This window comes from Pseudophryne corroboree, chromosome 11, assembly GCF_028390025.1.
Source record: "Pseudophryne corroboree isolate aPseCor3 chromosome 11, aPseCor3.hap2, whole genome shotgun sequence".
In the NCBI taxonomy this organism is placed as follows: domain Eukaryota; kingdom Metazoa; phylum Chordata; class Amphibia; order Anura; family Myobatrachidae; genus Pseudophryne; species Pseudophryne corroboree.
This window is the reverse complement of record NC_086454.1, coordinates 190,150,604-190,173,720: the sequence shown is the minus strand read 5'-3', so window position 1 is coordinate 190,173,720 and position 23,117 is coordinate 190,150,604. Positions and strand designations below refer to the sequence as shown.

Genomic DNA, 23,117 nt, shown 5'->3' with positions numbered 1-23,117 from the left:
TTGAGAAAAAACAACCACAAAAACAGCTAAAATCACAGAATTTGGGGGTAATTTTGATCCTACAGTATTATTAACCTCAATAACATTAAGTTTCCACTCATTTCCAGTCTATTCTGAACACTTCACAATATTGTTTATAGGCCAAAAGGTTGCACCGAGGTAGCTGGATGACTTGGCTAAGCGACACAAGTGGGCAGCTCAAAAACACCTGGCCCATCTAGGAGTGGCACTGCAGTGGCAGACAGGATGGCACTTTTAAAAACTAGTCCCCAAACAGCACATCATGCAAAGAAGAAAAAAAGGTGCAATGAAGTAGCTGGATGACTTTGCTAAGTGACACAAGTGTGCGGCACAAACACCTGGCCCATCTAGGAGTGTCACGCAGTGGCTGAATGTCGAATGTAGCCCGCAGTTTTTCAGGCCACCGACAGCATCTCCTGCACGCTCCTGTCATTTTTCAAGAAATACTGCACCACCAAATTAATTGTATGTGCAAAACATGGGACGTGCTGGAATTTGCCCAGATGTAATACAAGCACAATATTGATGGACTTATACTGCAGTATCACTGGACTTATACGGCAGTACCCCATAACTTATACAGAAGTACCCCTGAACATATACGGCAGTACCTCTGAACTTATACAGCTGCACCACTGGACTGGACTTATATGGCAGTACCCCTGGGCTTATACGGCTGCACCACTGGACTGGTCTTATACGGCAGTACCCCTGGACTTATACGGCTGCACCCCTGGACTTGACATATAGGGCAGTACCTCTGGTCTGGACATATACGGCAGTACCCCTGGACTTATACAGCTGCACCACTGCACTGGATTTATACAGCTGCACCACTGCACTGGACTTATACAGCAGCAGCACTGGACTTATGGCAGCACAGGACACCACCACTGGACTGATGCAGCACAACACAGCACCACTGCACTGGACTTATACAGCAGCAGCACTGGACACCACCACTGGACTTATGGCAGCACAGGACACCACCACTGGACTGATTCAGTACAACACAGCACCACTGCACTGGACTTATACAGCAGCAGCAACACTGGACTTACGGCAGCAAAGGACACCACCACTGGACTTATGGCAGCACTGGACACCGCCACTGGACTGATACAGCACTGGAATGACACATAAGAGCAGGTCGCAGCCACACCACTTTCCGTACAGACACGGAGGAGACATGTCCTCTCGCTACACTCTCCAGGACTGGAGTGAAAATGGCGGCAACGCTCGGCTCCTTATATGGAATCCAAGACCCGCGACAATCAGACAGCGGGATGATGTAATTTTACCTCGTTCTGGTTTCCGAGTCTGCGGGAATTCCCGAGCCGGGCTCGGGACGTGATGTTCAGTAGGGGTCGGTTCTCAGAGAACCGAACCCGCTCATCTCTAATTTTAACCAATACAGACAGTTACCTATATTCTCTATGGAAAAAAGTGGAGCACTTTTTGTATAGAACCAAAGGAGGAGGTTTATTTATCTTTTTAATTTTTTGCCCATGTTCGTTAATAACAGCAAAAAAGTGAAGAGGCTTTAAATAAGACTCTTAGGCCCTTATTTATCAAGCCTTGGAAAGTGATAAATAGCACGGTGCTAAAGTACCAGCCAAGTATCTCCTAACGGCTATGTTACAGGATGTGTTTCAAAAATGACAGTTAGAAGCTGCTTGGTTGGTACTTTATCACTGTGCTATATATCACTCTCCAAGGCTTGATAAATCTTGGCCAAATCACCTATCTGTTGAATGCAAACACATACCACAGACTCTTTGAAGTCTATTTTCACCACAGGCAAAGTACCCATAATATATGTCATTGGCTAAAAATCTCAAGAAGTAAAGCAGTAAAGTTGTTACAACATAACGCTAATCACTAGGTTAACTCCCACAGTAAAAATCCTAGTGTAACTGCTTATCTGTTATTAAGGACAGCCATCCCCCAGCCTGCAAAGAGTTTTCAGCAAGAAAGAATTCAGCATCCTTCCAAATCCCCACCAGTGTTTGGGGAGTGGTCCTTTCCAATCTAGTGAAGCTGTCGCTCAAAGGCCTGCCTCCGGTCGTGCCAGAAACAAAATGCCACAGGGGCCTGGCCAACGAGTCAACCTCATTAAAAAGTACCTCAGCATGCCCCATCTGTATCTCTATACAGCCTGTTTCAGATCAGGCCATTGTATCAGCTGTGAGGAGCCGGGCGTCCCTCAGAGACGGAGGTCAGTGTGAGTAACACATGCCTGGACACTTGTTCTACAAAACAGCATGCCGGGAAAGCAGTATTATTGTATTGTACTTTAAATGTATTATTCATTAACTGTTTCTTTTATAGCTTTACAATTGGAGCAACAGTAACAGAACAAAAGTGGGTGAAAACAGGGAGATCTAGAGGTAGGAAGGCCCTGCTCGCAAGCTTAGAATCCTATCTTACCTTCTTAGCCTGCGGGCTCCTGCACAATGGCGCGGAGTCACTGCTCTGCAATATTTATAGTAACAGGATAAACTAATACAGAAATGGGACAAGGTCTAGCAATCCAGCAAATTCCCAGGTGTCTGCTCCATAACTCTGGTTAGGAGCAGGGTAATTGACTTAGTACAGTACATGGTTGTTTCCTTTCACACAAGCAGAAATCCCGGGTTGATGCGCCTTCATGTGCAAATACCCAGGATCTATCTGCAGGTGTGAAAGGGGTATAAGATAGTCACAGAGCAGTGTTGTATAGGAGCTTTGTGGTGCACACATTGTTTATGCAAAGCATTGTGTGATGTTTAATACACTTCTAAGAACAACCATTGGATGTACAGAAGTTTGAAATATTTCACAGAAATGACCAAATGCAATCAAATTAAAATAGAGCAATCAATATAAAGGATACACAATTGGAGATTTACTTACTTGTATTTATTGACAAATGCGAAAAATAAGTCACATACATAACAAGGTGTCCACAGGCAGGAATAGAAGACATTTTACTAACTTATCTTTCTACTTGTTAATTCTCTGGCACCAGAGACATAAGAAACTATCCAGTTAGTGCTGTAAACAAGGTAACATAAAATACTGGTCTCACATTTTAAGACTGACAGTGTTAATGGTCCACAATAAGAAATGATCAGGTGTTACAATGTTCAACATAATGGCTACTCACTAATTACATAAGTTCACTTGACTAATTTGTAACATGTCAAAACCCAACATACAGGTACTGTACAAAGTGGAGATCAGAGGTGTTATCTTTATTTCTACAACATGGATTAAATGCATTAATAAACCTCCAGTATTTAGCAATTATACATTGGTTACTTCCTCAACCATCTTGATGTCAAAATGCACTTTGGTAACTACTCTGCCATTTTCCTCAAAGATAACCTTCAATCTGTCGGCACAGTCTAATCCTGTGTCTGTCTTCCTCCGCTTTCCATTATGTCTGGTTGGGGACATTTTGGAAAGAACTGTTGCAGCCCAGTCACTCACTGTGAATCTACCCTGCAATTCATCACTTTTATACACAATTTACACGGTGGTTTGAAAGTAACCTAAATAGCGAAACACTTGCTGCTGTGTTGTGACGGATTCTTTGAATTATTAAACCTATAAAAAACAAATGAATCTTTTATGACTGGACATAGAATTCAGTGTTCTTATTACAGCAAATGCTTGTCAGATGCATACGCAACCTCTCATACATAAGGAGTAATTTTACATAGTTGTTTTCTCATTCAGGTCCTGTAAACAGGCTTAATTAGAAGCAGCAACACATTCTACTTGTCAAAAACCCATCCTGTACAAAACAGGCTGATTTGACAGTAGCGGCTTTGTCCCTCGCATGCAGTGTTCAGCATTTCCCAAGAAACCTCAGTCAGGCTGATGGAATGAAAGCATATGCAGCATGGACCCTAATGCAGGGGACCGTGTATATTTAACATGGATGCACTGTGCTTGTAGAGACTTGTGAGATATCAGTGTACTGTATGCTGCTTTGTGTGTGTCCAGCTGAATGCACACATATTATGTCAGCTTCCCATTCGGAATATTGAGAGACTACTATACAGCTATTAGAACAACTACACAATTGCTTTATCCTTAGCAACAGCTCAGAATCAGACATAACATTGGTCACTGTGCGACTCTGCCGGGTTCGCGCACAGTTCACTGTACTTCAGACATTAATAGGCCAGACCATCTAACAAAGTGCTATGCCACAGACGCACGACAGGCAAAGATCTACACCTTAAATAGCTTCAGCAGGGAGCTCTTAGGAAATCCTTTACCGTGTTCGCATTTCCAGGGGCACAAAGCACAGCGAATAACTGTCCAATCATAAGAGAAGCACAATAATAATCGCCATTAGAAGTCTCAGCATACATTATACAGTGGGCGGAAAAATGTTTATAACTGTGCTATACTTTTTTTTGCCAGCACAAGTTGCAGATCACTAAACAATGCAGCAGAGACCGCTCCTTCCATAATCTGTGTAAACTAGAGCAAAGACCTGACTAACATATAAGTAAAGCATAAAGGACAGAGGGATGTATTCTGTATGCTCATTTCTTCCTGGACAGTAAATGGGTTAATGTGGTTAAAGGTGTTAGAGAGGAGTATGGTACATATATATTCGCTTGGGTTGCTAAGTGGAAAAAGTCAAGGTGAAAAAAAGGGTAAAGAATGGAGTCTTAAATCAGAGCACATCTCATAGCCTCTAACTGTTGCCAGCCTCTATAAATAGTTAACGAGGTGAGGGAGAATAGGTGATAAACGTCTAAAAATAGCAGTGCCCACAGGAATGCCAGACTAGGGGTAGCCCAATCAGGCAGCTGGTAACCCTTAAATGCCTAGACATTACCCACAATGCACGGATGCTGCCCTAAATTAATTAACATGTATATGCATTGCTGTAGGGCAGTGAAATTAGGCCATGTTAATCCCTTTAACAATCAGAAAAAAAGCATGATGGAACAGCATTCATGTCTATTAAAAGTCTTGTTTAACATTACTTCCTGTCACAGACATGAGAGACAAAGTATGCCTGTGTAAGTAATTCTAAAAGATGACAGCCATCATGGCTATGACAAACTTAGCATCTGCCAAATTGCTGCAGCTCTCAGAAAGCTGTGTGATTAGGTTTGTTAGCGTGACAGGAGCCATCTTTATACAGGCAACTGCAAGTGCGATCTAAAGGGTAATTGCTTCTTGCACATAAAAAAAATTAACCTTTGTTCTCCGTGACAAGGGCAACATGTAACATTTCCACCATAGACATTGGCCAGTGAGGAAATAACCTAATAAATCACATTTCTTATTTTTACAGATATGAAGAAAACAATGAATTTGTGCATGTTCAAAACCAAATATAACAACTGCCTACTATGGTATATGGTGCTTTAATGGTAAATTGTAGATTAATTGCAGTGCACTCCACAGCTCAGGCGTGGCTCTAGTAATAAGGGTGGCAACACATCCACAGAAAAATAGGAACGGTCTAGTGTGGTGAATTGTCCTTAAGTTATATATTACAACAATTCTAATCAGCCAGTGTGTGTAATTGTGTGCCTGCTGTAGGTAGTTACATTGAGAGCATAATCTTCTATGTCCAAAACAGGCTCAGGCTTAGTACATACACCTGGCCTTCAGTAAGGAGTTGATTTCATATAATCTGATATTAGTTCATTTATGACATCGCCATATAATATAAAGTCTCCCAGTTATAGTTCGTCTGTACACACTCATTCCAAAGACTGTCAAAAAAAGACAATTGATGTAAATACAATCCAAGGTCGCGAAGGCACCACTCAGCTACTCAGACAAGATGGATGTAGCTACATTTGTACACAAAACATAACTATAATCAGCAAATAACTGAAGGAAGAAATCTTAGTGCAGTGTCACTGCTGCAGCTGCACTTATATCTAATATGTCAAAGTCCGAAGATAAATGCAAAAAGGCAGAGACTGATTCCCAAAACAATATAACACTATATATTGAGCGATGTATACGATGTATGGATTACACCCATGTGAAGATAATTTAGATTTTCCATTTTTTCTGGTTAGCTGACAGAGAGCACGGTACTGTTGGGGGAGAAATGTATAAACACATTTGGCAACATATAACAGTGTGCTATTCGGTGATACCATGGCCAACTTACAGTACCTGCCCAAACTGCCTTTGCCGAAAAGCGGCATACTATATGGGCCAAAGGGGCAGACTAGCTGGGCCAAGTGGTTCTTATCTGCTGTTAAATCCTATATTTCTGTATTATATTACTAGCAGAGAGCTTCGATATCATACGTGGATAGTGGGCAAAATAAGATACAAAGGAGGGAATCCGCACAATGATCAATAGTAGGACTACGATCGGGTAAGATTTGCAAGGCACACTGCAGGACATTGGCTGTACCACTACAGCATGCTATCACACATTGCAGTCATTCACTGGAGACAACAGGAAACATTTGGGATGAGGAAGTTCTAGCCTATCTTGTACATTTAGAATCCGTATCATTGTAGTTATAGCACTGAAGTGGTTGTTGTACGGTAGTGTAGCCATTTACTGTTCCTCTATGAATAATGAAATAATGATATTTATTTGTCATGTGAACATCTGAATCCTTTACAATTAGCGAGCAATCTCCACAATAAACTATCTCCATGTAGCATAAAACTCTGGACACCACAATACAGACTAGTAAGCAATTTCCATAATGTTAGACTGACAAGAGCTCAGCAAATACTATTTAGATGTGGCATCTAGCAAGTTACCATCTTCCAAAAAAGGAATCTAACATTCCATCTACTGCAGACCTGTAGAGCCACATGTAAAGCACTTAATGGTTACACTGAAGACAATCAGCAGACATGGGATGACGAGCAGACCCTCCCCCACTCACAAGTGGAAGATAAAGCCAGAAATTCATTAAGTCCCTCTTTCCCAGTAGGATTGTCCCATCTTAACTTTCAATTTATTCAATTTCTAGAACAAGATCTTCTCCCTCTAGATGCATGTCGAGTTTCACATAGATTTTCTTGATTGTTCCAGAGACTGGAGAATTGACCAAGGTCTCCATTTTCATGGCACTGAGCACACACAGAGGCTGCCCCTTCTCAATTGTCTGCCCTTCTTTCACTTTAATATCAATCACCTTTCCTGGCATGGGGGCTCCAATTTGGCCCTTCACATCTTTTAGAGCCTTGGGGTGGAAATGCATCTCCTGCAAAGACAGAGACAAATATTACAACCATTGACTGCAGCAATAAACGGAGGATTCAGTGAAAAGAAAATAGAACATTTATTAAAAAACATAGAAAACAGCATCATTTTTAACCGCATTTGGGTGTTTAATGTAGGGTTTATAACAATCAGCTGCTGATCTGGGTCTTTCTACAAAGGCAGCTGCATAGAAAGAGATAGTCAATATCCACAAGTGATACACAATGATCAAATTAACCGAGCACAGACAGCTTCAAAGGCTCAAACAAATTCTATTGGCTAAATGGATATGGTACTGCCGTTTGATGTAATGAAACACATCGGCTGATCATTTGCAAACAGCCATCTCGACTCAAGGACCTCCGTGACATTCTATTAGGACCTACAGCCTACTTTTGGCAATTCCAGCACATTTGCCATGACACAAGGTGAACAACAGTGCGTTGTTCTCCATCGCTAATTTAGACCCCAACAAACCCCACAGAACCAGCAATATACCTAACGTTGGACAATATCTTTCTACAAGGGTCACACAATACATCTAGGCTTATATTGCACAATATAAAGAGAGGCCAATTGGAGGATCAATTTTCTTTATTACTACTAAATGGCTGCTTTTTTAATACATTTATTCACACATGTATGCAATTTATATTGTGTGTGTTTGTAGACAAATAAATGTTACATTTTACCTATCCGCTTAGTGAATAGAATTTGTTTTGAGTGTTTGTTCAGGCTTTGCAATAGGATGATGACCGTGCTGCTATTAATGCAGCTTTCAGTTGATCTTTTTTTTTCTTTTCTTAAATAAATGTAATTGGGTTTCAATAATTGATTCACATTATCCCAGTGGGTGTGGATCATTGGGTCGCCCAAAAGGTCGACATGCACAAGGTTGACACAGTAAAAAGGTAGACACAAGTTTTTTGTTTGGTTTTTGTGTAGTTTACTCCGTAAAATGAACGGGAGCCCCAATATGTGTACCGCGTCCCCTTGCATGCGGGCAAGGTGCCTCGCTTCACTACCGCTGCACTTGGCACAGGTTACTATTCCCAATAGTAGCCCATGTGGATGGAAAAGTATGAGAATTAATTTTTTTTTTTAAACTCATGTCGCCCATATGCGGTCTCGACCATTGCAACCTCTTATTTTAGAAAGAAGAACTCTGGTATAAGGTAGTACAGAAGCTGCTAAGCTATCTAAATGTTTGCTGATGTGTTGTGTGTATACCACAGTGATGTACATTTTCCTAATAATATTCACCATGCTTAAGTGGTTTATAGTATATACTGTAGGTAATAGGAAAACAACTATATGAGTACTAATTGTTAACAAACGCAAGTAGAAAACAAAAATCACTGGAACATGCATGATAATGTTGAAATATAGTCTTGTTCAGCAATCAGAATCTTGTATGTTGCTTTCCTACTGATACGTGACATTTCCAGTTCTCTACCAACTTCCATTTCCCTACAAAACACAAGACCGTGGAGTAAGTACCTTCATGGCCTGTGTGTCTTTCACAAGCAGGGATCGGAGCTGGCCATTCAGCTCAAAGAAGACTTCCCTCTGGCCGGCCTTGTTCAAATCTCCCAGAGCAAGAGCTTTAATGTGCAAAGTTTTTCCTCTTTCCAGTTCCACCTGAGAAATTAAAAAACATAAAACCTTTATAACGAAAATAAATAAATCACCTATATATATGTACTACATGGTTATCTCTTCATTCCACATACTGTACTGTACATACTGGATCCTCTCAGACTTTACCACCATATAGTCCTTTACTACCAATATACTTTAGACATTAACAAAAATGACAGCTCTGTATACAAACACATTAAATTTAATTGATTAGTTCCCACATTGTTTTTATACTTCTGTATCACCAGCACAACTACAGCCCCCACAGCCATAGCAGTGGCTTCGGGGTGCCAGCGCACTTTATGCAGATTCCCATGCGGACTAGCTGTCCACATGTTAATCTGCTTTAAATGTACCTCCAATAATGGCCCCGCCTCGGAGGAGACATGCTTGACACATGAAGTACAGCGCTACAGCGTTACCCGGAAGTGCCATGAGCGCTTAGCACTGGCGCCACAGGGAGAAGATGCAGCTTTCGGCGAAGCTGCATCTTCTGCCATCACACCCCTGGCAACTAGCATGACACCCCTGGCAATGAGCATGGAACCCAGAGCATGACACCCCAGACAACAAGAAGTTAATTTAAAAGTAATTAGAAGTCTTATTGTGGGGCATAATGTGCAATGGGCATAATGTGCAATGGGCATTATGGTGTGTGGCATAATGTATCACGGGCATTGTGGTGTGTGTGGTATAATGTGTCAGGGGCATTGTGGTGTGTGTGGCATAATGTATCATGGGCAATATGGTGTGGCATAATGTGTAAGGTGCATTACGGTGTGTGGCATAATGTGTAAAGTGCATTATGGTGTGTGGCATAATGTGTAAGGGGCATTACGGTGTGTGGCATAATGTGTAAGGTGCATTACGGTGAGTGGCATAATGTGTAAGGGGCATTACGGTGTGTGGCATAATGTGTAAAGGGCATTGCAGTGTGTGGCATAATGTGTAAAGGGCATTACTATAAGGAGTAAAAATTACAAATACTGTTAGGGGCATGAATTAAGATTTTCTTATTTCCTTTGGAGGCCAATGTCTGGGTGTGCAGGTATATTTACACTAATCAAACATGATAAAGGATATGGTTTTAACCGTTTGTTTGATATGAACACGTTTTACATTTTCTTTCCGATAGCACCTACCTCAAACTCCTCTGCAATCTTGGGTCCCTCCAGGAAGAGGCGAGTGTTGAGACATTCCACGGGACCAAACTGAGTGTTAAAGTCCTTGTACTCCTCAAATACTTTGGGATACATGGCAGCGGACTGGATGTCCTCTGGAGTGATATCATCATATTTGCTCTTCAAATCTTCTTCCATTTTGGAGAAGTCCATGGGTGGTAAAGTGGCTCCAGGTCTACCCTCAATACGTGGCAAGTCCTTCAATACCTGTGTGGCGATAATGTACAGTACTACTAAACTGTATGAACTGATGGATAAATCTCTTCTTCCTCTTAGCAATCAAGAAATTAGAAGTGTAATATTTCTGGATGTCTGCTAATCTAACGGAGCTCACACCTACAGAATATTGCATTACCAATGAATAAAGTAAGACTACTCAATCTCTCATTCAGTACAAGGACAACAAAAGGAATCTTGGTTAAAAATGTAAAGTTTGTTGGATATAGAGCTGTGTCCTCATAGACCTGTGCTGCTCTTGCACCAAACATTCTTATTCGGCACGGCAGATCCCACGAGACTTGGCTTGCATAAAGCGTCTTTTTCCCATCTGTGCACCCCCCCCTCTCTCCACAACCACCTCTAGTGACTGCTTCCATGCCTTCTCTGTAGTAACATTTCTTCTCTTCCCTGTAAGACATTACCTCCTCACCTCTGTAATGGAGAAGTGTTACTATAGAGGTGAGGAAGTAATATGTTACAGGAAAGAGATGGGGAATGTTACTACAGAGGTGAATGTGTAACTGGAGAGGGAAGGAAATAAATGTTATTCCTTCTCCTGTAACACATTAACATCCCCACATCTCTGTAGTAACACTTCTTCCCGTCCCTCTCCTGTAACACATTACACCCTCACCTCTATAGTAACACTTTTTCCATTCCCTCTCCTGTTACACATTACACCCCTCACCTCTATAGTAACACTTCTTCCCGTCCCTCCCCTTAACACATTACACCCTCACCTCTACAGTAACACTTTTTCCATTCCCTCTCCTGTTACACATTACACCCTCACCTCTATAGTAACACTTTTTCCATTCCCTCTCCTGTTACACATTACACCCCTCACCTCTATAGTAACACTTCTTCCCGTCCCTCTCCTGTAACACATTACACCCTCACCTCTATAGTAACACTTTTTCCATTCCCTCTCCTGTAACACATTACACCCTCACCTCTATAGTAACACTTTTTCCATTCCCTCTCCTGTTACACATTACACCCCTCACCTCTATAGTAACACTTCTTCCCGTCCCTCTCCTGTAACACATTACACCCTCACCTCATTATTCATCTGTGTATTAAAACATTTCTTCCCACTATCCATTGCTCTGTAACACATATACCCTGCAAATTACTAACTTGTCATGTGCTGCAGGGTGTCTCAGGGGACACGTGATGGAAATACTAGGTCTATTCCCTCCTGCAGTAGCAAAAAGTGGCCCTGCAGACCTCATATGGCATATAGGTTGTGCTACAAGATGCTGGTGCCTCACATATCTGTAATTAAGTGTACGGTAAGACCATATTCATCCATACACCACAAATTTTAGTTCTTTGCTATTTCTTTTTAGGTCTATGTCACCATAATTAGTAATTTACGGTTACTGATCTATTTAACCATAAATACTTGAACAATAATATGTAAAGAAAGCTATATATTTATTAATCTATCTCTATATATGATGGAAGGAAAAACTGTTAGAAACAATTTATAGAATAGAGCATTTACCTTGGAGCGTAAAGGCTCTGGGAATCCACCATGAGGAATGCCAACGTAACCCTGCAAGTATTCCACCACAGAGAGCGGGAAGGAGAGTTCATCTGCCGCAGACTCAACCTCTTCACGTGTCAGCCCATTGTGCACCATAAACTGTGCCAGGTCCCCAACTATTTTGGAGGAGGGTGTTACCTAATGACAACAGGAATATAACATTACGTTTGAACCAATTCTTATTTCAATTGTACATTGTCATCAGAGAAAATTAAAGACTCATGGCACATGACAACACCATACTATGGGGTATATTCAATTCATGTCGGATCCTTTCCAACGGAAAGGATCCGACATGTGAGTATTCAATACTTGGCCAAACTCGACAGGTTTGGCCTGTTCCCGACAATATCAATCCGACTTTTTTTTGGCCCGTTCCCGACAATACACTTGGATTTCGACAAGTTGGGAATTAACAACTTGTTGGAAAAAAAACAGCCTGTACTGAATAGGTCGGAACCCCATCCGACCTGAAACATGCCGTCTTTCCGACAAGCCAGCAGTTTCCGACAGGCATTAAATACATCTGTAAATGTGATTGCTGGGGACAACTGGTATATATGAACAAAGGAACTCTTGATAGCAGACTGAGTGCAAAGTCTTCACAGAATAATATCAAACAACCTAAAACACAACAGAGCAGATCCTTTATATGGATATGAAAGAGGGCCTCTTATACATGTAATCTAAAGGCTATATTTTCTTACCCTATGGTTGCAAAATATTTGTGATTATTGGAAGTGATATGGAGCACACTCATTTTGTGCATAAACCAACTAAAATTGAGAAAAAAATAATCTGTGTCCACTTATTGATCAAAACACTTTAGATATACTCGCTGACACTCCTCCGGGATGCCTGTGAGACTGACACATTATGAGGAACTATCCTGGGATCCTAGAAGAGTGGAAACCCCTCCCACATCCTATCACTTTTGCAGTGAAGTAAGCAGGATCATGAATCACAGCTAATCGTTTCCTCATTGTCCCGCCACAATGACTTATAATGGCTACCCTACATTTGCCCCAAAGGAGAGTTCAACATGTCGGTGACAGCAACTATTAGTTTAGATGAATCCCTTTTGTATATGTGTCTTGGGGGAAGGGGGGGGGGGGGGAGGGTTTAGCCTGGAAACCACAATAGAGGGAAAGTCTGCAGTTCAAACACTTGTACAACACAATCAGAGTCCATGAATAAGGCTGTCTGCCCATAAGCAACCAGCCCATTTTCCAAAAAGTGTTTGTTAAAAAACAAAACCTCTATACAGTATGAAGCTTTATTTATTAAGACTGAACACCACCAGCTTTTTAGATAAGTTGTGTATCAACACAGGTACAACACCTATTTTTCCGCCCATGTTTTGTAGCCTTAAATAATTCTACCAACACTTCTCTCCTCCAAAATAGTGATATCAGGATAAGGAGAAAGGAACCTCAATACTTTACCGGCACACATGACTCAGGGATGGTTCCAAATATTATTTCCTCCTGTAATCTTACAATCCCCCTGAAAGCCCCAATGACAGCAAATGGTTTATCAAGCTGGTTGATTATGAGAACAGCTTTTTAATTATGCTAGGTCTTAATCTACATGGGTGTAAAGATCTAGTCTCTTTACTCATCCATCATTGCTCCTTACCAAGCTATTAGCAACAGCAGCCAATTAATTTAAGAGTGGAAGCTGTCACTGAGTGTTAATTAAACTGAACATAATATAGGGGCTCAAAATGCGCCGGCATTTCCAATACTATCTACAAATGAATTGGAAATGCAACTTCTAACTATACAAACCACTGAACTATTGAAAGGTGGTTAAACCCAAATTAAGAAAACCAGAAAATATTCTCTAATACTCTGGTGTTGGGTCATAGATGTATCATTATATATTCATTGGGGAGTTCACGATTTAATCATTACTGCATACAGTTAAAATCTGAGGTCACACAAAGACTGTCTACAGGGGGAATGCGGTTCAGACCATTCTAAAATATGATCGGAAATGGGTTACTAAACGACGGGTACTTTTTTATATTGGAGCCAGATCTTATGTGCACTCAAGAGACAGGGAAGCCAAAGGAGGCCACAATGAACAATAAAAGCAGCTTAAAAAATCTTTATAACCTCACATTGGTGGGTGAAGTTCTAGTAAGTTTATATATTGAAATGATCTGGGCTGCAGAAACTAGTGATGAGCGGATTCGGTTTTACTCGGTTCTCAAAACCGAATCTTATTGGCTATCCAAAACACGTGACATCCGTGAGCCAATAAGATTCGGTTTTGAGAACCGAGTAAAACCGAATCCGCTCATCTCTAGCAGAAACTACAAAACAGCAAGAAGTGACTTTTCATGCACAGTGGTGAGCACTGAGGTTTATTTGCTGGTAGTAGCACCTACGCTTTTTTTTATTATTTCCAGAAATAGAGGATATTGTATGCCGAGTTTGGGGGAGGGGGAACTCTATCCGTACTGTGTAAATGGTGGCCATAATGTTAGTGCCATCATTATCAAAGCAATACGTGATGGTATAGGAAGGGCACACAAAAATGGTTAAATGATGCAACAATCTTCTCTAATATACTGTACATTGTCACTATGCAAAACAATTGCAATTGGCGAGAGTAAAGGGCTAGAGATTTACTGGTGGTGACTATAGATCTATTATTTCAAACCATAAGAGAGACCTACAGTACCTTGATAATATCTCCAAGGAGTTTGTTGGCTTCAACATATGCCTTCTTCACTTCCTTGAACTTGTTACCCAGCCCCATGCTGTGAGCCTGGAAGTGAAGATTGGTATATTGGCCTCCAGGGATCTCGTTCTCATAAACATCTGCATTTCCTGACTTCATGGTTGCTGTGCAGTCGAAAGGAGCGTAGAGACCTCTTGTCACTTCCCAGTACTCACTATAGTCAAATACCTTGTCCAGACTGATTCCTAAGGATAGATGTAAACCACCAGATAATGAAGTGGGGAATAAAAATAAGGGCACAGAATCTGGAAAATGTTCAGGATGACCTATGTATGCCTTACATGCCTGTTTTATTTTTATTGCATTTGAGTATGTGATGTTGTATAACCATCATACACTCAAATGCATTTAAAATAAGAATTAAAATAAAATAGCATCTAATATAGTTCCAGGTCTAATACCTGGTGCAAAGTTCCGGTGTTAATATTGGTTATTTAACAAATACAGTTCTGGAACACTGTACAATAAGGTGGCCTAACTGTACAACACAGGAAATACGCTACATGTGCCATTAACCAAACATTCTAATTACTTGTCCGGTAGCTAATAATTACATTTAAGAAAAACCATAATTATACTCCATTCCGGGACACTGCTGCAACATTACCGCAGAACTTTCATGCATATTTAAGTCACAATACAATCAAGTGAGATTTGGAGCATCCTGTTAAACTCTCCATGACAGAAACCAAGAACATGCCTCCCCGACTCCTGATGTCAGCTGCACAATCGCTATTTCAGGTGACTAGTCCCCTGTAATCAGGTCTCCATTACGTTGGGAGCTATTTTCATAAAACTTGTATTTTATATGAAAAATGCTGATTGGTACGGACATGCCTCCCTGTCCCTGTTTACCATCAGAAATGTTTGGTGGCATGGAAGGTTGTTGTGTTATGTTAGTACATAGAGTTTCTGAAAATCTTGAAAAAAAAACAACAAATGTTTGTGAGTTTCATGAAATTGTCACGAAAAATAATAAAACACATCAGCTGCTTATAAAACCCAGAGCCGTGGTCTTGCAGGCTGTAGAGACGCAGCACACACATCTGTTACCACTGCAAGTAAGCCTTTGTGTAGGGAAGTGTAATGCGACAGACAGACTTGCAGTATTATACCCTTTTCAGACAGAAATACTGGCAATTACCCTGCATTTCAGTATCTGGTCTTTTTGCCGTTCTCTGCTTGACCCCATTTCACACAGAGAAGCAAATTACCGGGTCAAGAATTTGTACCCGGTAATTTGCAGATCAACACTAGTATTTTGTCTGTGTGAAAGGGTGAAACCGCGTCTCCAAACCTGGTTAATTCCTGGGTTGAAGTCCCAGGAATTTCAACCCGGGTTGACCCTGTCACACAGAAAAAGGACCCGTGTTTTTTGGCAAATTACCGGGTCGAACTTCTTCACCCGGTAATTTCATATTGTGTGTGAAAGGGGTATTACAGATGTGAATTAGTGGACTACTGCATGTAATGTATATTTCTACAACCACGTGGGTGTAATACATGGCTATAAAGCTAGCTTAGGTGAGAGTCGCTTTCTAATGTCCAAGAATATAAATAAACTTCTCTATTAATTTTTTTTTAAAATCAAAATAAGGTGACTTCACAAATAGCATCAGTAATGATACATTTACTATTCATCATTATTGACGCTGGGCTCTCTACTTGATCATTGGTATTCCAGGCCAACATAGGCAAAAGTATCAATCATTTTACTATTAACTGCTAATATTATATAACTACCAATAATGGGATCAAAAGAGACACCAATCATCTCACTGTTAAGCATCAAGGCGCACGCTACTAATGGAAATAAGATATGTGTTCTATATACTGTACTGTATACACTAACTGGAGTCCCTTTTAATATGCAACAAGACAATGCTACTGTACATGTGCCATCAAATGGTTGTGTTTGTGTGTGATTAAATAAAGACATATATTATGTTTTCAGCTTACTTTCTGTCTGAGTACATAATAAATAGCCAAAGTTCTACTGCTCAAGAGTAATTGTGTATCCTTATCTTAGGTCACCTGCATGAAGCATCATATGCAAGAGGAGCAATCAATGACTAATGGGAAGTGGTAAGGCCTAGGCCAGGGTGTATAATGTACAGGATAAACTAGATGTTCTGTTCTTTTGTTGCCAACATGTTTTCATAAGTAAATTCAGAAAGTTTCCGTGCCCTTCACTATAATATTTACGTGCATGGTTGTGATTACCCGACCCAATTTAATGCATGTGGTTTCAGTCTAGTCCATATAACTGCTATTTTCTGCTGAGGATAGGGAGGAGATGGCTATCCTGCTTACGAGGAGTGAATTATGCATGTGGCATTCTAATTTTTCCTACATTTACTGTACCATATGGTGTTTACATACATATATAATATACAGATGTGTACTCATAAATCATTGCTGTAGACGCGCCAAACAGCCCCTCTCGGTGCATCAAGTCCCGTGAGACATGCTATTGTTGGACGTCTTTGTTGCATAAAAATATGTCTTATTCGCAACTCAATGGGACTAGGACATACCAGGACACTGTCTGATTCATTTGATATGTGACACCTGTATGTCTGCATGTGAATGAGTCTCTGAATCTGTATACGATGTGGTAGGAAGCCGCGTCCACGGCTTTTTCCCTCGCCAAGTTCCGTTGTGCTAAGTATACAGACTCATTCTCACAGATATACACGTGTCACACATCAAATTAATCAGCACAGTCTCCTAGTACATGCTAGTCGCAACACATTGCCAATAAGATGCATTTTTGACAATAAAACATGCGTGGCACCAGCAGAGTTGCATTGGACCTGGCCACTCACTCGCACCAGGCATCTCACACTGCGTGGCATATGGAGGCTACATGTATGAGGACACATCTGTACATAAATTGGTTACCAGCGCAATTTACTAAAAATAAACTTTGCTGGGTCAGCTTAATGATGCTCGGCTCCTGGGTAATAGCCCTGAAGGCGGTAAGGCTGAACTTATCATTTCACTGTCTATTCCTCGATGTGAGGGACTGGGGGCATGTCCTGCAGCTCCCATCACTTTCCAGTGATGTCAAGGCACCTTTTTGAGTGCACACACTTTCAGCACGAAAGAGCCCTGTTTTCCATTATAAAGAAGTTGAGAAGTACAGTATGCAAATCTAAACAGCAGTGTAAAAAGAAAGCTGTCCACAATGTGTGTGCTGCACACAAAAGCAGCCAGTATTTACCTTGCATGCAAAAAGTTATGAAAATATTTGCCCCCCTTGCACTGCTTCATAGTCCGATCCAGATAAAAAGATACTTTCTGTAACTCTAAATCTGCCCCACAGCAAATAGTTTCTAGCCTGGCAAAAACTCTCTAGTGGACAGGAAGACAGAAGCTCTCATTTCTGGTGCTGCAATTAAGGGCTTCTCTCCAATAAATAAAACGTAACAATTGGTATCCTATGATTTCAAAGTCTCTACAACAAAGTGTGATACCCAACACAAATAACTTGCGCCAAAAAAATTATAAAATGTACAGGTCTAATTATCATCTGACGAAGACGTATGTTTTTCCAGAGTTAAGGCTTCGTTCAATAATTGAAATGGTTACCGCTGACTACCCCCGGCACATCTTAGAAACTAAAAAATGTTATCGCAAAGAAAGGACATAATGGAAAAGCAGATTAGCACAAAACGAGTTTTATGGTAAGAACTTACCTTTGTTAAAACTCTTTCTGCGAGGTACACTGGGCTCCACAAGGATAGACATATGGGTGTAGAGTAGGATCTTGATCCGAGGCACCAACAGGCTCAAAAGCTTTGACTGTTCCCAAGATGCATAGCGCCGCCTCCTCTATAACCCCGCCTCCCTGCACAGGAGCTCAGTTTTTAGTTAACCAGCCCAATGCAGTATCAGGAAAAGAGACGACAACGGTTAGTAGCCACATACACCACACTCTCACGACAGGAGAAGTGTCAGCGACTAATGCCATACCAACCCAAAGAAGCTAAGTACGTCAAGGTGGGCGCCTTGTGGAGCCCAGTGTACCTCGCAGAAAGAGTTTTAACAAAGGTAAGTTCTTACCATAAAACTCGTTTTCTGCTGCGGGGTACACTGGGCTCCACAAGGATAGACATAGGGGATGTCCTAAAGCAGTTCCTTATGGGAGGGGACGCACTGTAGCGGGCACAAGAACCCGGCGTCCAAAGGAAGCATCCTGGGAAGCGGCAGTATCGAAGGTCCAACAGACAGAGTAGCATGGGCCGTAATGTGAGCAGGAGCTGACAGACCAGCCCTCACATAAGCATGTGCAATCACCATTCTAATCCATCTGGCCAAAGTCTGCTTGTGAGCAGGCCAGCCCCGTTTGTGAAACCCAAACAGAATGAAGAGAGAATCAGATTTCCTAAGAGAAGCAGTTCTCTTCACATAGATACGGAGAGCCCGTACCACATCCAAAGACCGCTCTTTGGGAGACAGATCAGGAGACAAAGGCCGGTACCACAATCTCCTGATTAAGGTGGAACGAAGAAACCACCTTAGGCAAATAACTGGGACGAGTCCTAAGAACCGCCCGGTCACGGTGAAATATCAGATATGAGGAACTACAAGACAAGACACCCAAATCCGACACTCTTCTAGCTGAAGCAATAGCCAGCAGAAACACCACCTTAAGGGAAAGCCACTTAAGGTCAGCTGAACCAAGAGGTTCAAACGGACACTCTTGTAACGCCTCCAAAACCACCGACAAGTCCCAAGGAGCCACAGGCGGGACATAGGGAGGTTGGATACGCAACACACCCTGAGTAAAGGTATGCACATCAGGTAAGGTCGCAATCTTTCTCTGAAACCACACCGACAAGGCAGATATTTGAACCTTGAGGCCCTGCTGAAGAAAGGCCAACAACTTGGCTATACTAAACTTGGAAGCGTCATAATTGTTAGATGCGAACAAATAAAGTAAGAATGCCAGACCCTATAGTAAATCCGTCCAGGCCCGCAACATAGTTTGAATGACCACCTCAGAAAACCCTTTAGCCCTTAAGATGGAAGCTTCAAGAGCCACGCCGTCAAAGACAGCCGGGCTAGGTCCTGGTAGACACAGGGGCCCTGAACGAGGAGGTCTGGGCGTTGTGGAAGTAGAATAGGACGCTCTGACGATAGGCCCTGCAGGTCTGAGAACCAGTGCCGCCTGGGCCACGCTGGAGCTATGAGAAGCAGAATTCCTCTTTTTTGCTTGAACTTCTGAATTACACTGGGCAGGAGTGACACCGGAGGGAACACATACGGCAGCCGAAACCTCCACGTCTCCGCCAGCGCATCCATGAATGCTGCTTCAGGATCCCTTGTCCTGGCTCCGAATACCGGAACCTTGTGATTGTGTCGAGACGTCATCAGATCTACGTCTGGAAGACCCCACTTTTCCACTAGGAGTTGAAACACTTCTGGATGGAGGCCCCACTCCCCGGCGTGTACGTCCTGACGACTGAGAAAGTCTGTTTCCCAATTCAGGACCCCCGGAATGAATATTGCCGATATGGCCGGTAGATGGCGTTCCGCCCAATGTAGAATCCGTGAGACTTCCTTCATTGCCAACCGGCTTCGAGTGCCGCCTTGATGATTTATGTAAACCACTGTGGTGGCGTTGTCCGACTGTACTTGAACAGGACGGTCTGAATTAAATGCTGGGCCAGGTTCAATGCACTGAAGACCGCCCGCAATTCCAGAATGTTGATCGAGAGGAGAGATTCCTCCTTGGTCCACCGACCCCGAAGGGAGTGTTGCTCCAGCACCGATCCCCAACCTCTTAGACTGGCATCTGTCAACAGGACCCAGTCAGATATCCAGAAGGGACGGTCCCTGCACAATCGTTGGTCCTGGAGCCACCAGTGCAGCGACAGACGGACCTTCTGAGTCAATGAGATCATGTGAGACCTGATCCGGTGAGGCAGGCCGTCCCACTTGGCTAGAGTCAGCCTCTGGAGGGGGCGAGAATGGAATTGAGCACACTCCACCATGTCGAATGCTGATACCATGAGGCCCAGCACCTGCATCGCCAAATGTATCGACACTTGCGGACGAGAAAGGAAGCAACGAATCCTGTCCTGAAGCTTCAGGACTTTCTCCTGAGACAATAACAACCGCTGGTTGTGAGTGTCCAATAGCACTCCCAGGTGCACCATGGTCTGAGCAGGGACCAGGGAGGATTTCTTCCAGTTGATGAGCCACCCGTGGGCTTGTAGAAACCGGACAGTCATATCCAGATGACGTAGGAGAAGTTCTGGGAAATTTGCCAGGATTAACAAGTCGTCCAGGTACGGCAGTATCCTGACCCCTTTACGGCGGAGTACCACCGTCAACACCGCCATAACTTTGGTGAAGACTCGCGGAGCCGTAGTTAAACCAAAAGGTAACGCCCGAAACTGGTAATGGAGGTTGCCAATCGCAAACCACAGGTATTGCTGATGTGACACTGCTATAGGAATATGCAGGTAAGCATCCTGTATGTCCAGGGAGACCATGTAGTCCCCAGGCCAGAACTATAGAGCGAAGGGTTTCCATACGGAACTTGGAAACTTTCACAAACCTGTTCAATGCCTTGAGGTTGAGAATGGGCTGGGAGGACCCATTCGGTTTCAGGACCAGAAACAGCGGAGAATAGTACCCCCGGCCCCTCTGAGCAAGAGGCACCTGTACTACGTCTCCTGTATCCAGGAGGGTCTGTACCACCGAATGTAGAGTGTTTGCCTTTGTCTGGTCCAACGGTCTGTCAGGCAAAATCGATGAGGGGGCCTTGGCTGCTAGAATACCAGCATCAGAAGCCGCCTCTTTAATATAGTGAGAAGCTGTGACAATATATGACAAGCATTGTCTAGCATGGTCAGAAGAGATTTCAGCTTCCAACTCGAGGACCCATGCTTCAAGAGCCTCTGCAGCCCATGTTGCTGCAATAGTGGGCCTTCGTGCAGCACCCGTGAGGGTGTAAATCGCTTTCAGACAACCCTCCACACGTTTATCCGTAGGCTCTTTTAGAGACGTGACAGTAGTGACAGGTAGAGCTGAGGAAACCACCATCCTAGCCACATGCGAGTCTACTGGAGGAGGCATTTCCCAATTTTTAGACAGCTCTGGAGCGAGGGGATAGCGAGCCAGCATCTTCTTTTGAGGCACAAACTTCTTACCCGGGTTTCCCCAGGGTTCCTGACATATATATCCACTAGGTGGTCAGAGTGAGGTAAAACTTGTTTGACCACCTTCTGATGCTTGAACCTATCTGGTTTCTTATGAGGGGCGGATGGCTCGGGATCATCCGTAATATGTAAAATTAACTTAATAGCCTCCAAAAGATCAGGAACATCCACATGTGAACTACCCTCCCCATCAGCAGTATCTGTGTCAGAATCTGTGGGGTCAGTGTTAGCGCCATCTTCATCAGACGAGGTGTCAGTGACAGCAGTGGATTGTGAGGAGATAAGAGCTCGCTTAGAGGACCCCTTGGTCTTAGGCGAGCGAGGGTCAGACTTTTTAGTAGTCAAGGACTGGTTCAACTTCTTCAACTGAGCAGATAAATTATCCACCCACGGTGGGTTAGCTGTGGGGACCACATACGGTTGCACCGGGATAGGAGGTCCCATAGGGGGTGTTAGTTTAGTAACTAGCATATGTAGAAGCGTGGAGAAAGTGGCCCACGGTGGGTCATTATGTACCCCCGTTGCCACAGTCCCACTGGGGGGCAAAGAGCCCCCAGAACCAGAGCCCACAGCTGCTATAGTCTCCTCATAGGGATCTGTGGCTTCAGCAACACTGGCAGTGTGTTCAGCCCCAGAGCCGTCACCTTCAGAAGCAGACATGATATAACTTGCAGTATCAGGTAACACAGTACAATTGTCAGCAGCACAATACCTCTTGCCCAAACCCTGCGCAGTGTAGTCAGCACCAGCAGAGATACAGGAGAGATATGGTGACTAAAATCACAGAGAAAAAATAAGATTTTACTCACCGGTAAATCTATTTCTCGTAGTCCGTAGTGGATGCTGGGGACTCCGTAAGGACCATGGGGATTAGCGGCTCCGCAGGAGACTGGGCACAACTAAAGAAAGCTTTAGGACTACCTGGTGTGCACTGGCTCCTCCCACTAAGACCCTCCTCCAGACCTCAGTTAGGATACTGTGCCCGGAAGAGCTGACACAATAAGGAAGGATTTTGAATCCCGGGTAAGACTCATACCAGCCACACCAATCACACCGTATAACTCGTGATACTATACCCAGTTAACAGTATGATAACAACTGAGCCTCTCAACAGATGGCTCAACAATAACCCTTTAGTTAGGCAATAACTATATACAAGTATTGCAGACAATACGCACTTGGGATGGGCGCCCAGCATCCACTACGGACTACGAGAAATAGATTTACCGGTGAGTAAAATCTTATTTTCTCTAACGTCCTAAGTGGATGCTGGGGACTCCGTAAGGACCATGGGGATTATAACAAAGCTCCCAAACGGGCGGGAGAGTGCGGATGACTCTGCAGCACCGAATGAGCAAACTCTAGGTCCT

General features: G+C 42.9%; 1 protein-coding gene and 1 long non-coding RNA gene across 6 annotated transcripts in view; one reads left to right on the top strand and one right to left on the bottom strand.

Annotated features, from left to right (window-relative positions):
* LOC134969308 (uncharacterized) overlaps nt 1–16,739 on the top strand; it is a 149,026-nt gene extending 132,287 nt beyond the window's left edge. The window contains exon 4 of the long non-coding RNA XR_010189445.1: nt 16,602–16,739. This is a non-coding gene — a long non-coding RNA (uncharacterized LOC134969308). The remainder of the gene's footprint in view (nt 1–16,601) is intronic.
* The window catches only part of PC (pyruvate carboxylase), a 1,082,342-nt gene continuing 1,062,125 nt past the window's right edge, over nt 2,901–23,117 (bottom strand). For all 5 annotated transcript variants that reach the window (XM_063945165.1, XM_063945163.1, XM_063945164.1 and 2 more), the window contains 5 exons: nt 14,513–14,757; nt 11,780–11,959; nt 10,012–10,257; nt 8,729–8,869; nt 2,901–7,229 (listed from right to left, as the gene is read on the bottom strand). In XM_063945165.1, the coding sequence (XP_063801235.1) occupies nt 6,981–7,229; nt 8,729–8,869; nt 10,012–10,257; nt 11,780–11,959; nt 14,513–14,757 (1,061 nt within the window). In that variant the 3' untranslated portion in view covers nt 2,901–6,980. The remainder of the gene's footprint in view (nt 7,230–8,728; nt 8,870–10,011; nt 10,258–11,779; nt 11,960–14,512; nt 14,758–23,117) is intronic.